The sequence below is a fragment of the Armigeres subalbatus genome, chromosome 1, assembly GCF_024139115.2.
Source record: "Armigeres subalbatus isolate Guangzhou_Male chromosome 1, GZ_Asu_2, whole genome shotgun sequence".
Classification (NCBI taxonomy): domain Eukaryota; kingdom Metazoa; phylum Arthropoda; class Insecta; order Diptera; family Culicidae; genus Armigeres; species Armigeres subalbatus.
This window is the reverse complement of record NC_085139.1, coordinates 37019317-37037683: the sequence shown is the minus strand read 5'-3', so window position 1 is coordinate 37037683 and position 18367 is coordinate 37019317. Positions and strand designations below refer to the sequence as shown.

Below are 18367 nucleotides of genomic sequence, written 5' to 3'. Positions count from 1 at the left end.
CTTACATTTGATGGCGACCTCTGCAGTGTCAACCACCACAGCGTAGACCTCCTCTCCGAAAGCTGAATTGCTCGTTCGATAATTCCCCCCCCCCCCCGATCGGCAAAAGTCTGTTTTGGATGAACTTTTCCGGTAGTTTCCCTACCGTGTCTATAAAATAGATTGGTCTGTACACTGAGGTCACCTGGTGGCTTACCAGGCCTCGGTAACAGGACCAAACGCTGTCTCTTCCATATATCCGGGTATGTCCGCTCGTCTAGGCACCTCTGCATGGCTGACCTGACCATGTCCGGATTGGTCATTATGGGACTCGTCCAAACCAGGTGCTTTACTCGGGTTGAGGGACTTTGCCACCGTCTGTAAGTCGGTCTGAAATGGTTCATTTGCACTTGTGGATTTTTATTTGTGCTGGTCAATCTTATCGTCATCGTTAGAGAACTTTAAAAACACACGTTTGTCCCAAACATTTTATATTTTTTTATTTTCCATCATAACCATCATAATTGCATACTTCAGATGAGTAGCTCTTCAGAAAACGGAAAAGTACTCTTGGTCCTCTTGATCATCCTGTAAAAATATAAACAATAAGTGAAAAACGTAATTATAATAAATTCTTTTCGTTCCCCCAAATTGCAAAACCCTTCAACCTTTCACACAAAGTTGTTAGTATTAAATGCTACAAACAATTTATTTCGCTCGGCGGCGGCACGACCTGAAAATAAAATTTTTAATTGATTAACAAATTGAATTATGCTTCCTCCATCCTTCCGGCTGCAATGAAACTCGCAAACAGAATTGCTTCTAATTTGGCATTTGGAGCGATTTTTTCGTCTTACCCGAAGAAAAGTTCCACCCAAGGCGCCGCCGATGGGTGGGTGGTGGCAGTACCTACATTGCATGCTGCCGGCAAGGCGAAAATAACACGTTCCTGCAAAGTGTGAGATCCGCGCGCAAAAGTTTACTCCGTTTTCAATCTGTCGGTTGTCGCCGGGGCTGCGCTCGTTGGCAACGACGAACGAGGACTGAGGGGGGTGGAGCGATGCGAGAAGTTTTCCAAGTTGTAATAGATTGCGTGTGATCCGTCATAATTAAGAGCGTCTATTCATGTTGCTTTATGAAGACATCTTTTTCCGGTACGTGTAACAGGAGGTGTGTTGGGAAGGGGTTTATTAATATTTTGTAGGACAGTGGGAAATAAGAGCCCTTTATGCTGTATAGGAAATGTTAGAACCCCCGCTGAAGAGTATACGCTTGAAGAATGAGCTTGAAGCTTCATATTTTATGTATTCCAGGATCCTATAGAAGGGTTTTGCACAATGACCCTCATTTAAAATTCAATAATGTATTTTTTTGACAGCATCAGGGAATAATTCTTATGCTGTATTTTATTCCTTCTCGCCAAAATATACAAAAACGGTGCTTCCAAATATTGACAATTGTTAACAATGATAGAAAAATCTCGACCCGAATGCGAGACGCATTGTGCTGTAATAAAAGGGAATTTTGTGGAAAACTCTAAACATTAACCGAGACTCGTGTTGACGCATGTTGTTGTAGTATTTTCAAATGGCTCCATAAATAGACTCCATGCTACGTCTCACTGATTTCTATAGTTACCTGTCATCTGTCCTTCATTTGATTTAATCCTGACTATATGAACCTTCTACCTATATCCATCAATGTGAGCAACCGAAATTTAAAGCAACTCATTTATTTATATATTCCAACCCATGTTAGGCCCCATGCTGTGGCATCTTTGCCATCGCTTGTCTCGGAAGCGGGTTCAATATGAACATCATTCGGGTATCGATTACTTTCAAATCCACTTCTCATATTGTGCGGTAAACGAGTAGAATAGGCTCAAATATGGTTCTCCATGGAACGGTAGGTAATAAATTAGTGAGTAACGTTCCCTTCCACAAATTCCCGCTGGTATTACACTTCCAGAAGCTTCTTCCCAATTCCCTAATTTTAGTAGGTAAATGGCACATCGTTCTGCTGGCTGTCAGTGCAATTAGTCTTACTTGTCAGTTTCGTCGCCAAATGAAAGAGACGACGCTTTATCGCTGACCCAGATCGCTTTACGATGAGGCTGCAGTACTTTTCCATTTTAGTCTGACTGCTGCAGCAGTCATAGTGTATAGTGGAATCTGTGGAAAATCCATCAAAAGTTAAAGCTCGGAGATGTCGACAGATTGCTCGAGCTGCTGTGGGGTTTCGTTTTCCTGGATTGAGTTTTGTACTTTGTTGATTTAATTTCAATCAGAAGTTTTCACTGCTTTCTTCTTCTGTTATGCCTTCCTCAAATGATTCGGAAAAGTAAAAATCTCTTTAGCAGGGATGTGCCAATCAGTTTACTAGATATATTGTTTAAGATTAGGTATTCTTAAGAGTGAGTATTTGTTCCATAGTAAACAAATAAGCTAGATGGTGCCATCTTAAAATGACAGAAAAAAATAATAAGAGTTAGAGTCGGTATTTCAATTTCAGCTAAATCAGCGTGTATTGCACAAACTTCTTAGTACCTGTAATGATAGCCCACACGAAAAAAAGCGTTCCCGGTTCAATTGTCGATCCAATGTGCATTCCTCAACTCTTCCTCATGCAAGAAAAAAAGCGTTCAGAAAACCAGAAAACGTGATTGTTGTTCCCGAATCCGTGACTAAAAATACACCGTGAACTTGTTAGTTCACAAATTCATGACCGCTTTTTTGCTTGCATGCGGCAGAGTTGAGGAATGCCTATTGGATCGACACTTCTCTGACACCAAGGATGTTATCGATCATTTAGTAATCTGCGTACGATCATTTAGTAGTGTTTCAATAACTCATTCCAGAGGCTAAATTTCAAAATGTGTTGTATGGTGGACTTCTAGTGCAAAGGTTTATCTACAACTCTGCCTAACGGTTCGTTGTTTGAATTTCACTAGTAACGGAGCTATAGCGCTAATAGCAGTAACTTAGACTAAATGATTGCATATTTTGTTATCATTTAGTATAAGTATAGCAACTAGCACCATAACTCCTTTAGCAATGGAATTCGAACATCGACCTGTTAAGGAGAGTTGTAGAAAAACCTTCGCACTAAAAGTCCACCATACACCACATGTTGAAATTTAGCCTCTGGAATGAGTTATTGACAAACTACTAAATGATCGAACGCAGATTGCTAAATGATCGATAACATCCTTGTCTGACACTATTGACGTCAGAACCTATCAGGATGCTATCTCCGAGCCTTTCATTGAAAGCTCGGACTTTTCGTGGTCCTATAACCATTTACCATTTACGTATACTTAGTATACGAGAAAAAAAAATCCAATTACTATAAAGATTAGGAGCTATGTGGCATATCACTTAAATTGTAAACAAACTGTTTACTCAGACTAAAAAGTGGAATGGCCTTTGAAGAACTTAAAAGTCGTCTCCATTCAGCACGGTTCATGACTGTACTGTGATTTTTAAATTTCGAAAACCCAATTGGCGATAGACGACTGCCTTTCCAGCCACTCCTGTGGCACAACCTGTCACTTCAAAATCTTGGGAAATATCCAGTGCAGCGTTTTAGCCAGTGTCTCACTACTGTTGTTAATATCTTAGCTGGTCGATTGAGCTAAAAAGTTTTCACTTATTTATTACACCCAATCAGCGACTGTTGAATTTTCTAACAATTCTGTATAATAGCATACCAAAACCTGTAGAGAACTGGACATATGCGAAACTTTTAGATTTTTATACAAAAAATGTAAGCTTACAAACAAATATTGTAAGAAAAGCTTGCAAAATTGTAAGATCTCATACAATATTTGTATAAGAATCTAGCATTTTCGCTTATGCCCAGTTCTTATACAAGTTTTGGTAGGTTCTTATACAAAATTGTTAAAAAATTGTGAACATCACTGGTTGGATGTACCCTTGCAAGCTGAAGTGGACCCTCCATGAGTCGATGTTCTATAACTCGATACCAACTCATTGAAGCAAATTATGACAAACTACAAATATGTTACCTTCGCCGCGAAGGATGAACCACGTGTTCGCCCGACTCTGCAGTGATCCCAGTATCCAGAAGGTTGCTCTATAACAGGAAGAGTACGATGGGCAGAACATGTTGCAAGAATGCCAGACCTGCAACCAGCAACCCTGCAAAGATGGTGTTCGATTCCAACCCTGCAGGTACACAAAGGCGGGGAGCGCAGCGAGTAAGGTGGGCTGACCAGGTACAGAGAGTCTTGGCAAGCGTGGGACGCAATCAAGGATTGGGAGATGTGGCCTCAACCGTGTATTGTGGCGTCAAACTGTTGATTCAGTGTTATCTGTTTAGGTGTATGCCAAACAAATGAAGCAATGAATAAATAAATAAATGAAACAAATATTTCCCCGGTTACACTGATGATCCTTTCGAATTATTTTTGAAGGAACTTCTCTTCCACATCTCGATATAACCTTGTGTTAATTGGCGACTCATGCAGTCGATTGTACCACCATTGTATCAGGTTATCATATGTTTATTGAACCGGATTGAATAATACCAATGATAAGGTCATTGAAATAGATATCTTGAGCTGTTTACTCCAATCCAATGTTATTTACTCCAATGCCGTTTAGCCGAACTGATCGTTTGACCAAATGTCGTTTTACCAAATGTCGTTTGACCGAATAGTAAACATATTTTACCTCAGATTACAAATGAACCGATTGTTTGAAAAACTGTATATGTGACATTTTTGACCAAAATGAGATTTTTACATATTCTGAATCCTCGTCCAAAAATACGTATTCTGGCAAAAAATGTGTTTTTTCTGGAATGTGTGATTTTTTTTCATTTGTTTGAAAAACAAAAAGGTGCAGCCTAATCGGGTTGTACGCAAAGGTGACGTGACGTAGGATCATGTAGCCTCACGTAATGGATCTCATATGTAGTAGCAGAACATATCCTGTAGGTATTGCTTAGGGATTGGCAGTAAGTGTTACGGTATGTCTATTGTTTGAATCTGTGTCAAAAGGTCGAAGGACAAAAGGTCGAAGAACAAAAGGTCGAAAGGACAAAAGGTCGAAGGGCCAAAAGGTCTAAAGGACAAAAGGTCGAATGGACAAAAGGTCGAATATGTGACAAAACGTCATAACGAAGGAATAACGAAGGTCAAAAAGTCGAAGGACAAAAGGTCGAAAGAACAAAAAGACAAGAAATGAGATGGGAGTTGTTAGTAATGAAAAGTAAGATACAAGATGGAAGTTGTGATCATAGATAAATGAGAAGTGAAAAATGAGAAGTGAGAAGTGGAGAGGAAGAAATAAGAAGTAAAAAGTGACAAGTGAGAAATGTGATGTGAGAAGTGAGGAACGGAGAAGTACGAAGTGAGATGTAAATAAGAAGTAAAAAGGAAGAAAGAAGAGAGGAAGAAACATATATAGTAAGAAAGAAAAAGAACAAAAGAATAGCGAAAGAAGGAAGAAGCAAGATGGAAGAAGGAAAAAAGAAGGAAGAGGGAAGAAAGAAAGAAGGAAGAAAAAGGAAAATAGAAGAAGGAAGGAAGAAGAAGGATAGAAGACACAATGAAGCAAAACAAAAGAAAGAAGGAGGAAACATGTAACAGGAAGAAAGATGAAAGAAAAGAGATACAAAGAAGAGAGAAATAAGGAAGAAAGTAGAAATAAAGAAGAAATAAGGAACAAAGAAGAGAGAAATAAGGAAGAAAAACAAAAGAAAGAAGGATGAAAGAAGGAAGCGAAGAAAGAAGGATGAGAAAAGGAAGAAAGAAAAAAAAGAAGAAAGAAAAAAACTAGAAACAAGAAAAACAGGAAACAAGAAGGAAGAAGAAAGAAATAAGGGAGCAAGAAGGCAGAAAGAGAGAAGGAAGAGAGAAGGAAGAGAGAAGAAAGAAAGAAAACAAGAGTAAAAACGGAGGAAAACAGGGGGAAGAAGGTAGGAAGAAAGAAGGAAAAAGGAGGAAGAAAGAAAGTGCAAACAAGGAATAAAGACGGAAGAAAGAAATAAGAAAAACGGAAAAAAGGAAGAAAGTATGAAAAAAGAAAGAAGAAAAACGGAAAAAAGGAAGAAGAAAGGAAGATAAAATGATGAAAGAAGGAAGAAAAAATAAAAGCAGTAAGAGAGAAGCAAAAAAGAAAAAGAAAAGAAGGAAAAAATGAAGAAAGTAAAAAGAAATAAGGAAGAAAAACAGGAAACAAAAAGGAAGAAAATAAGGGAGAGAGAGAAAGAAGAAAGAGAGGAGAAATAAGGAAGAAAGGAGGAAAAAAAGAAGAAAGAAAGAAGAAAGCAAGTAGGAAGAAAGAAGGCAAAAGAAGGAAGAAATTAGGAAGAAAAAGGGTGAATAGAAGGAAAGAAAAAAAACAAGTAGGAAAAAAGAAGGATGGAATAAGGATGAAAAAAGGTGGAAAGAAGGAAGAAAGATGTGGGAAAGATGAAAGGAGGAAAAGAATTGAAGGAAGGAAGCATATGAAGTTAGAAGGAAAAAGGAAGGAAGAAGAGAATAGATAGAAAAAGAAAGAAGAAATTAGAAAGAAGGAAGAAAAAAGAAAGACTTTTTTGTCCTTTCGACCTTTCGTCCTGCGACCTTTTGACGCATTTTTTTTTCGACTTTTTGTCCCTTCGACCTTTTGTCCTTTCGACCTTTTGACCTTCGACCTTTTGTCCTACTACCTATTGTTTGTATCGCTGGACTTTAAATCGTTTTCTATATGTTTGTATTGGAATTACACATTCTCTATGATAAAGACTAAAACATCAAGTGAAATTTTCTCAAAGGATACCAACTTTGGGTTTGTTGACGTTTATGATTGGAAATGCGCATTATAAAAATAAATCATTTTACCAAGTGTAAGACAGCTGAAATACAATCTGAGTTTGAGTGGGTTCACTGAATTGAAAATGAAATTTGAAAATTATTCTTTCCTTGCTAATTAAAATTTTACTTTTTGCGCCTTTCCCGAGTTTGTCGTGGCGGTTCTAATAAACTCAGATCAGATTTATTTTTATAATGAGCTTTTCCAAACATGAATAACAACTAAATCTTGAAAAAAAAACTTCGCTTCCTACTCATAAATGGCTGCACAAGCTATCGCAGCGAATAACTTTTCTGCCGCAATCATCGCTGATGGCCATCGCCGCTATTAACGCTTCATTATTATTGATTCTCTGTTAATTTGAAGAAAATTTATCTTGCTTGAATCTAGCTTGAATCAACTCTCATCTGGTAAGAAGCGATTTATGCTTTTTGTTGGTTGGATCAATTTAAAAATACACCATTGGGTAAAATACAGTAAGCCTATTAGCCGCGCCCTTTTGTGATCTGTTATTGATGTAAACATGATATGCACTCATAACGATGGGGCGGTGATAATGGGATTACTTCATTAGATACAAGTAAGCTGCTTTCCGGCGCGCGCAAGCCATTTTGATCGGGATTCCGCAGAGAGCGGACCGCTTCTGAATTGGGTTATGAGCTGTTCGTTATTCAAAATGCTTATTCTTGAGAGGAGTAACAACAGAAATTTAATCCAAGACAAAGTTTCTTCATAATACAAAACATTATCGCTTGGCATCTGTCGGTGCAAGTGACGGTCGCCGATAGATGGCGTCTCCATCGATTTGGCTGTTGACGGCGGAAAGTAAACTATTCTGGCAAGATTCTTTGATATTGTTTCTATGAAATCGATTCTTTCCGGTCCTCCATTTTATACAGAAGAAGGTTGATCTGAGATGTATTTTCTTCAAAGTGCTAAACTTTGGCGACAACTCAAAGTTGCCTTCGATAACAGAATCACAAGTGCACGTTGGAGGGAGACGATGTAATAAATTTGTTCGAATGGAAATTTCTTCACAATATTCTGATTTTGTTTTGTTGCTGTGTTCGCTCCGTTGCTTCCGCTCTGCGTGAAGTATTGTTCGAACTGAAGATCCAAACCCGCCGGTTGCTTGATTTTGATGTCTGTGCTTGTGATGCTTGTACGTGATTGGTTGGTTTGTCTATTTCTAAACTTTTCATCAATTATCGATAATAAATAGTGAAAAATCATTATTTTCAGATAAAAACAAAGAAGCGTTTATTCATCCTTGATCGAATGGTCCAAAATACTGGAAATCCATCGAGAAACGGATGATATATTGGTGATCAAAGTCTATCACATTTTCGTGACGGTCTACGATTTTCGTAATCGCAAAGTGTACCTTAATATAGAAAAGACAGCCGTAGCCCTACGTCAAAACTACATATGTGCACGCACTTTGAAGAGCAATAATGGAGTACTGCTTGCAGTTTTTGCACGGGAAGTACCCCAGCGTGTTGAGTTTTGCCGAAAACTATTGATCTGTATCGAAGAAATCGAAATATTTGGAGCCAATTTGTTTTTTGTTGTTTTCACGAAATTGAGCAAAATGGATATGTGCAGTTTCTAAAAAAAATAATTTGAATGGTGAAAATTGCAAAATGATAAGTGAGTAGTGATATTTACGAAGCGTGACTGAGAAATGAGAACTGAGAACTAAGAACCAAAAACTGAAAACTGAGAACTGGAACTGCGAATTAATAACTGAGAACTGGAACATAGAACTGGAACTGTGAACCGAGAGCTGAGAACTAAGAGCTAAGAACTGGGAACTGGTACTGAGAACTGAAAACTGAGAGCTGGAAACTGATAAGTAAAAAGTTAGAAGTGAAAAATGGGAAATGAGAAATAAGATTCATGAATCAAGAATTGAGAACTGAGAAGCGGGATGCGAAAAAAATCCTTATTTCTTTGTCCTTCATGTTCCTTCTTCTCTATTCCTTCGTTCTTTTTTCTTCTTTCCTCTTCCTTCGGTGTTCATTTTTCTACTCCTCAACTCGATGTTTTGACTGATGTTTTACCTCACTCGACGAAAGCCAAAGCCCTTTGAATCGCATATGTACTGCGTTCCCTCCCTTATTCGATATTCGCTAAGTCGAAGTAATTTTTCAATACATTTCCACCTCGCTAACTCGATGTTGACAGAATCAGTTCACATGCACGATATAGTTTGAAGTTAGAAGGATAGAGTGATGAGCGAGAAGTGAGAAGTGAGAAATGAGAAGTGAGAAATGAGAAGTTAGAAGTGAGAAGTCAGTAGTGATAAGTGAGAAATGAGAAGTGAGAAGTTATTATCTATTCAGACTAAGGCCGAAGTGGCCTGTGCGGTATATAAGAGTATTCTCCATTTGGCTCGGTCCATGGTTACACGTCGCCAACCACGCAGTCTACGGAGGGTCCGCAAGTCATCTTCCACCTATCGATCCACCTTGTCCGCTGCGCACCTCGCCTTCTTGTGCCCGTCGGATCGTGATCCAGAATCATGTTCACCGGGTTACTGTTCGACATTCTGGCTACGTGCCCGGCCCAAGTGATAAGTACGAAATGAGAAGTCAGAAGTGAAATATAAAAAGTTATAAGTGAGAAGTCAAGTACGAGACACTGAAGACGACCTTACTGTTGAGGTCGAAATACTGTCATGGTAAATTAAGTGGTGGAATCAAATGGGATTGTACAAACTTGTATTATGACAAGTGAAATTTCAACTATTTGACCAAATTTAAATGTGTTGTCTATCTCGATACCTCCCTAACTCTATTGTTGCGGAGACAGTGAAGAAACAAGATCCAAATTCGATGAATTTATTCTGGTGCTCGATAAATTAAAAAATTCCTGCAAATACGGTATTTATTTATAAGTGATTATGCTATTTTTCCTTATGGAGTCGTATTTACTGTTAGTGATCTTGCTTCACGAATTCTCTCACACTAGTCTTCAGTCGCTTTGAACAACAATTGTGGAAACCCCGCATCCAGGCCTAATAAGTGTAACTTTAGTATAACGTACAACTTGAAATATATTTTTTTCAACCTTGAATAACTCGAATTCAAGGAAATTGATCACTGGCTTAATGTTTAGGATGACTAAAACTTGATTGAGGGGTCAGAATTGTCATACAGGATTCAAAAACATTCGGAGATGGGTCTTCAGGGTATGGTCAAATTTTACCTCCAATATTTTTCCTGTAAAGCCAACATCCTGATGAACAAGTTTACTGAAGAATCCTTACAACATTTTTAGAGAATTAATACAAAAAGTGTAACGAAGGGTCGAGGGGGTGACGTACTTCATGGATCTTCCCTTATGCTGATTCGTATGACGCTGAAAAACTGTCATCCAAATCGAGTGTCATCATTTCGTAACTGAAAGACATGAAGATCGTGCTATCTTCCAGGTTGGTTTGAGTTTCTCTAGAAATAAAAATCAGGACTTGACGTATTTCTTTTAAATCGAGTTGTATTATCTGCATGTTCTGTCATAGTTTGCTTTTTGTCATTTTATCTCGATCGGTTCAAACTATTCACAACGAAGAACAATCATAGACCTACCGTTTTTTTAATTTTTCTGTGTATACCAATGTTGACTGTTCGATCCGTCGATTGAACCACCTTCCTGTATTCTATGGTAGAATTCTACATATTTGTTCTGTTTGCTATTCTTTGGATGCGCATTACGAGTAGGATCTGTACAAAATAGAAGGTTTTTTCGACTAAATCTCTTAGTTTGACCCGATTACATTTGCTCCAGCGCACAGTTTCTTTTCATTTGGTTGTTTTTGATTCAATATTTAAGAGATTGTTAACGAATGGAGAATAGTGTCTTTTAACGATTGAAGAGGTACCAGTAGTAATAACAATAGATAAAATTCATCAGGATTGTTCGATTCTCGTGAGTGAGCTTAAGATATGGGAAGAAGTGATCGGTTCGATTATAAATAAATTATTTGCTTTTGGGTTTCGTCTTGTTCATACACACTTTTACATATACCATCAAAAAATTAGTTTTACGTTTGTGCCAACGTTCCAACGTTTGTCCATTCTATCATGAACATTTGACATCCATTCCGCACGATTACCATCACACACATTAAATAAACAATAATCAGTCTTATTTTCGCATAACTATTTAGTTGTATCTCTTGCTTCTCCGAAAGTGTGTCAATCATCCTTTGAATGCAGTTGATTTGGTTTCAATTGAGTTACTTAAAACTTAACATCTAAACGTGGTGTGTAGCACTCTATTCTGATAACTATTATCAGATACATTTTCACTATTTCTATTAAATAGTATTCATATCTCTTTTTATCTACTCTGAATCTCTAACAGTAGGAAAATTGTCTTTGATTTGCTTCTAACATTTAAGCGTTTGTTTCTTTCGTCCTACTGTGGGTTTCACTTACCAAGGAAAGAGGCGGCCCTAGCTGCTAAGGATATGTGGAGTGGTTTGCATTTCGCTACGCAATTGTTCGACTTAAGAGAAGGGGAGGGATGGGAATTGATTCCATATCACTAATTACCTATGGTCTAGTGTGTTTTTTTTTTTGGTAATTCTCTTCTTTGATTGAACGATCGATTTGGTATCTCTTTTGGCCCTTCGATCGGAGAGGGCTCAACAACATCAACAACAGCGATAACGTACATCTTTTCTTTTTCGGGACAGGGATGAATGAGCTGTACACTTTTCCCATTGCATACATTTTAACTGCCAGCTGTTCAAACTCACGTGGATGGAGGGATTACTAGTCTAGAGAAATATTTACATGCTACTAATGTGCTCGGTGTACGTATTTGGAAGATTCGTAATTGTTTGATTCGAAAGTATCTACCGCGAAATAAATAAAATATTTTTAAAAAATAAAAACAGTTCTCCTAGCTATTCTTACTAAACTATCCTGTAGTGCTTCAGATCAAAAATATTCTCTTTTTAAAGCTTCATCTTCGTATGTGCATTATAGAGTCCAGATATCACTCTCAATATGACTAGCTTAGTTGTAAATTGCTTGTTCTTCTGGATTCTTGTCCAAATTTTGTTTTGTCTTACATATATGCCGCATGCATTGCTTTAAATAATAACAGAAAAATTGAGCTGAAAAAATTGATATTGAAAGGTATCGTTCGAATGGTTGGTATCACATAACCAGAATGTTTTATCTAATTTATCCACTTGAATATTAAATTATAGTTTAAAGCTAATTTGGGTCAAGTTGATCATTTAGTCTCCAGTTAGCCTTGCGAGCAACGTCGTAGAATTGTCATTCTGGAGATGGTGAATCCGATTCTTAATCCATCTTAGGACATTTTCGGAAGCTTGCTGTCATTTATCGATTGCCTATTTTTCTTCGACAAAAAATACAGTTGCCTACAGTTCCTTGATATTGCAGGGACCATCGAGATAGGGAGAGATCGAGAAAATTTAAAAGGGTACTAGATCCAAAAAAGCTCGTTGCTATAAAAAACGACAACAAAATAAATGTCATATCTTGTATTTGAAGTGGTTGTTATTGTTCAAAAATGGTCTAGTAGCCTAGAAATTCGAATATATCTACATAGGAAGAAAGAATCCTGAACATAATATGACAAGAACACATCGAGATAGAGATAAGGAATGATCTTTTTTCCACAAGAGACCAGTTTCCTAACGGTCTACCTTTCGAATGGTAGTTTTTGTCAGCAATTCGTAAGCACGCCAATGCTCAGTTGATTCCGGAAGCGGTGTTACAGAGATGCCAGGTTCCGTAAGCGTGAAGATGTTGTAAATTATGAGGTCGTGAAGTTTCAAAACATCAGTGTGTTACACGTCGTGATGACTGAAGTATCCAGTGGTCTGGTCAATTTGTTGCTTGGGACTATACACTGTCCAGCCAAGTTGTGTGCGTACGGCAATTGGATCACCTGGGTTTTCGAGTCGAGACTCCAAAGTTGCCTACACGTGTACATATTTCAGTCCAATAAATATTTTCGATGAACCACAGCAATAATCGACAACCGGGAGATCTTTTAGGTGACTGTGTTGTTGGGAAGTATTAGTTGCTTAACGTTTTGCACTTTTCTCAGTGTGAACTATTTTGTCGAGTTGCGTCCCGATATCGACAGGTGGACACTTCTCGAGTCTTGTTCCAAACTTGTTATAACGACAGTCCACTTCTCCAGCATCGGCTGTGATACTTCTTCCAGCTTGATCTGCTCAGCCACCTCCCCAGTCAACACAAAATCGTACTTGATGCAACATAAGATGCTAAGTGGAGACGATATACGCACATGTTGTATGGGGAAGTACCTATTTCGCCTTCACTTTAGCATCTTATACGACATCATATACGATCTTGTGTTGACCGGGCTCTTTTTCAAATAGTAAGAAGCACCTTCGTTATAAGGAACACTTCTACTCCAGCAAACCTCTCGGCGTTTGACAGCCTCACCAATGTTGCAATGTTTCATTTATTCTTGAAACGGCATCTTGCTAGCTCGTGATCGTTTAGGCAAATATCGCATACCTCCACTTGCTTATCTCCTTCATTCGTTGATCCCATGTAAACTTGCCAAATCCTTCACGGTATCGAATTCGATGATCTGTTCATCGACAGATTCGACAAGGTTTGCGACTTTCCTCTTCACTGTTCGACTGCTTCGGTTTTCTCTGTTGCTTCTCCACCTCACCGTGGTGCATGTGTAGATAACCTTCCTGATGCTTCTTTTTCCGCTTTTGCTTGTCATTGGTGTTTCGGTCAGTGTTTTGGTCCAGCGTCAAGTCGGAGAAAAGTGTCAATTTACAGGGATCTTAAACTATTTCGGAAAGGAATTTGGCGAAAGCGCACCTTATCGAGTTTCGTGCTGGAAGGCAATTTGTCCACAAGTTCCTAGATGAGTACAGCGCGTAGCTCCGCTGCAACCAAATGATCAATCAGTTGCTGCACAACGAGGCCAAATTTTATTAACGTCTAGAGCCGGTCGATTCCTGGCGGATCTGTTTTTCTTGCCATTACTAACAGAGTCTGAAGAAGCTGTCTACCGTTCGATGACCGATGGCACCATCTCTGGAAGCAACAGTCTTCTCCTCACAGCTTCGAGTGCCGGGCCCTTAATACTTTCCTGCAATCGGCCCAGATTCTCCAAATTCGACCAGTTGCACGCTCGATTGCTGTTGTGCCAACTGCTGAAGAACATCGACCACTCTTCAAGCCACCCGGTGAAGCTGGGTAGTTTTTGGAATGGTCCTTGTCTAGCCACTTGATTGGCGCTTGTGAGTTTGGCATTAAGTGCTACCGGTCCCACCTAAGCCACTTTCATAACACGACGGACTCTCGTTTGCAGCCGGAGGTAGGGGTGGCGTTTTTTCGCCGCGACCCTATCGGCAGCTTTTCTCGGCAACGCATCCGAAATCCGCAGTGGTGTTATTTGTTATTTGAGATTTCGGGAACTTTTCTGGTTTTCGCATTGGAATCACGTGCATTGCGCTCATCGGAACCGAATCGACCAGATTCTTTTCCATTGAGAGTAGACCCCCAAGGAACATTTTTAGTTTTATAACAGTCTTGAAAGCCATGATGTACTCTTCAAGGCATCTTGAAAACCAGCATAAAACCAAAATGTTACTGGCGCCAGAACGTTCGTGGTTTGAGAACGAAAACGAGTACTCTGCTTCTGTCGTTACTCGATTGCAATCTTGATACAGTTATTCTGACAGAAACATGGCTCCATTGTGACATCGCTTCCTCTGAATTGGCCAATAATTATGCTATTCGCAGATGCGATCGTAATGCTTCTACAAGTAATCTCCGTAGAGGCGGCGGCGTACTAATAGCTGTTAATTGTCCATTGCGATTGCCTAGAACAAGCCACCGTCCGCTTTAATTCTGCTTCAATTCTCGCTTTACGTAAGTTGCATCTACGTTCGCCCACATAGTTGCCCTGATATCTATACGAATCACGCAGATTCTATTAGCCAGATACTGATGCATGCCGATCCCTATGACGTTATCGTTTGTCTCGGAGATTATAATCTACCAAGTTTAGTCTCGCATTTCGATGATGAAGTTAACGGAAACCTGCCTTTCAACACGTCAACTGAACAGGAGCTAGGAAATAGGAATCAAGTCAACGCGACTAATCTGCGGTTTGCTGAAGATGAGTACACCCGAATGCAGCATTGTCGATTCTGTTAGTATTTGGAAAGTCTTCAAGAAAATTTGAAAAATGATCCTTCATTGTTCTGGGCCTACATTAAAAAACGAAGGGATCGAACAATATGCCTGTTGACGTCACCTATCGCACGGTTGCCTCCCGTTCACCTGTTGCAACATTTATAGATTGCACAGACTGAGTTCTATTTAAAAAAACTAATTTACTGACATTGAAGTCAAAAAAACAACATATTTCATTTTAACCGTAATGAGCGCGGTGGCCACGGATCCATAGCAGTTGGCGGTTTCTGAGTTGACAAGGCGGTGCATGAAATCGAACATTCTCCAAGATGTAACTACAGTCGATGTTGCACGTTATGACGTCGAAAATAAACATCCTTTGAAGCATCACTCCATCGTCGTTGTCACCAGAGGCCACATAGCATAATATTTGGACGACCAACACACACAAAGCGCGCAGCTGGAAGGTCTCACCACAGCCCTTAGTCTAGATGATAACACCTTAGCCTTTAATTACTACTATTCTGTCACTTGCGGGCCATGTGGAAATGCCCAGAACTGGAGGCCATCAACCTACTAGTAGAACGCAAACATCGCAAGCCTCCGGACTACTTAGGACAACTTAGCAACCCTATAACCAGGCAGAGACCGGCGGAGTCGATATGGCAACGTATGAAAATGCATGAAATCGTGAAAATAATAATGGCAGCACTTGAACTTTTTGCTTGCCTCTTATGGATGCAAAATGTAAACAAGTCGAATGGGAACCGCTTTTGACGGTTCGATTGGAAACAAGATGGCGTCTTTGACGATCTCTTATTATAGTATTTCTAGGACAAATTAGCCCTCAACAACGCCATTAAAGTAAGCAAAAGAGCGTGCCTCGATAACATCTGTCAGAGTGCCAACACTAACCTTAACTGTAGGTGGTGACGCCTACAGGGTAGAAATGGCTAAGAGCAATGGAACGTTAATCGATCCCGCCCCAAAGGGTCTCTAGAGAGACTGAACAGCTCGTCCTACTGTCTAAACCAGGCCGAATAACATATTTGAACGAATAAGTTATTTGGCCGAATAGGTCATTTGGCCGAACGGATCATATAGCCGAAAATGTTGTTCAGCTCAACAGGTCTTTTGCCCGAAAATTTCGTTTAGCCAAACTGGTAATTTGGTGTAATAGGTGATATTCCCGTTTGACAGACAGACCACATACCAAATGCCGTTTGTCGTTTGGAAGAAACGGTCATTTGACCGAAAAAATCCTTTGACTGATTAGGTCACTTGGCCGAAAATGCCGTTTGAGATCTTACTTTTCAGTGTGAAAGTGAGAAGTGGGAAGTGAGGAACGAAAAGTGAGAAGTGTAAAATTAGAAGTGAGAAATGATGAGTAAGAAGAAGACAGACGTCTTACTTCTCACTATGAACAGTGAGTCATGAGAAATGTGAAAAAGAAGTGAGAACAATGATAAATGAGACGTCTCAATTTACATTATTCACCCAAAATTTCTCACAATCTCGCTTTTCACTGTGAAAAGTGGAAAAAGTAAGAAATAAGAAGTAGGAAATAATAATTGAAAAGTGAGAAATGGGGCATCTCGCTTATCACTCATTTATTTCTCATTTCGTACCTCTCAGTTCCCACTCCTCACGTTTCACATGGTGACGTGAGACGTCTTACTTCTTACTTCTCATTCCTCATCTCAAACTTCTCACTTTCTACCTTCACTACTGTTCAGCCATGTCATCTGTTCGCCTAAACGACATTTTCGTCCATCTTAACCGTTCGACTAAATGACCCTTTTTGGCAAACCAAAATCTACATATACTGTCAAAGGGCTTTATCGGCCTAACGACATTTTCGGTCAATTTGACCTGTTCGTCAATCGACATTCTGTCAAACGGCCATTTTAACCAAACGACTTTTTCGGCCAATCGAGAGTTCGCGATTGAACGTGTTTCGTATCGGACGCGAATCCAGGGGTTCAATTCTGTTTTGTGCGGCCAGAAAGCAAAATAATCGGACGCGGATCCGGGTGTTTAGATTTGTTTTCTGTTTTTGTGTGAGTTAGTAAATTAAGTAAAGCCTTTAGTGCACGTTTGCTCGCGTTTCATATTAGACGCAAAACGATTGCGCGATCATTGTAATGTGCGGCTTTGCCTAATGCGGTCGATGAATCTATTAATTATTGTGCCTTAGCGGTAACATGAGCGGCTATAATGCTGAGGGTGGCTGGGCTCGATTCCTGGTGCCGGTCTAGGCAATTTCGGTTTGGAAATTGTCTCGACCTCAAGGGCATAAAGGTATTATCGTTTTAGCCTCAAGACATACTGCAGTGTTGACCCGATTTTGTCACTCCCCGATTTTGTCTACCCCCGATTTTGTCTACCCCCGATTTTGTCTACCCCCGATTTTATCACGTTTTCGACCCGATTTTATCACGTCCCGATTTTGTCACGTTTTCGACCCGACTTTGCCACCCCAAAAAAATTTGTCATTCTTTTTATTTTCGTAAATAATACCAAAAACAACATTGATTTTCATGAAATAACTTTCACCGCCTGTAGTTTATTACGAACGACTTCTGAGTACCTGGGAAATATTCTGTAAGCAATTTCGACAAGAAATAACGGGTACCGTTCACGCATTTGGCCTTTCCAAGGCATAAAATGATTCATATTTGTGAAATGAATTAAAAAAAATGAAATTTTTTTTTCCAATTTTGTCACATACCCTGTTTTATCACCCCAAAATTCACCAGCGGGGTGATAAAATCGGAATATTACTGTAATGCAAAATTGGTAACTTGGCTTTAACCTGAATGAACACTAAGCAGCAAGGCGGCAATGTTCCAGTAAGGCATGTAATGCCAATAAGAAGAAGAAGATTGTGTGTCCAAATTAATGTTTAACAAGCTCTGACGGTCACATCACTTATCAAAGTGAATCCAGACCCAACGATACCTACCCATTAACAAATGTTCCTTCTAGTGATTTTTGTGGAGACATGGAGGTAAACACGGTCTCTAGATAGCAAAAAATCACCAACTAATAATATTCTTTTCATTTTTCTAACTGACTGTTAGGACGTAGCCGGCGCCGTTATTAATCTTTCTGAAACAGAATATTTGCTAATACCAGTCAGTTGAAGCGGTTGAACTTAATTTTAAGATTTTTTTTTTGTGGTTTAAAATTCAGTTTTTATTTAGTCAAGTATTGATAATTTCAGGTTTACAAATATGTACAGTTTCAAAAATCTAGGTCTAGGTGGAATTCTAATTCATTCACATCGATCCTATCGTTACACTTGTTAACATAGTGGATGTAATTTATAAATATTCTAAGGATTTCCACTCGCATATTTTTACCTATTCCTGTCAGTGCAGG

The 18367-nt window shown here is 39.2% G+C and overlaps 1 protein-coding gene across 1 annotated transcript in view; it reads right to left on the bottom strand.

The window, feature by feature from the left end:
- Positions 1-486: 486 nt before the first annotated feature.
- LOC134224303 (dopamine receptor 1) overlaps positions 487-18367 on the bottom strand; it is a 727585-nt gene continuing 709704 nt past the window's right edge. Inside the window, exon 9 of the mRNA XM_062703640.1 lies at positions 487-567. Coding sequence (XP_062559624.1) covers positions 529-567 — 39 coding nt within the window. The 3' untranslated portion in view covers positions 487-528. The remainder of the gene's footprint in view (positions 568-18367) is intronic.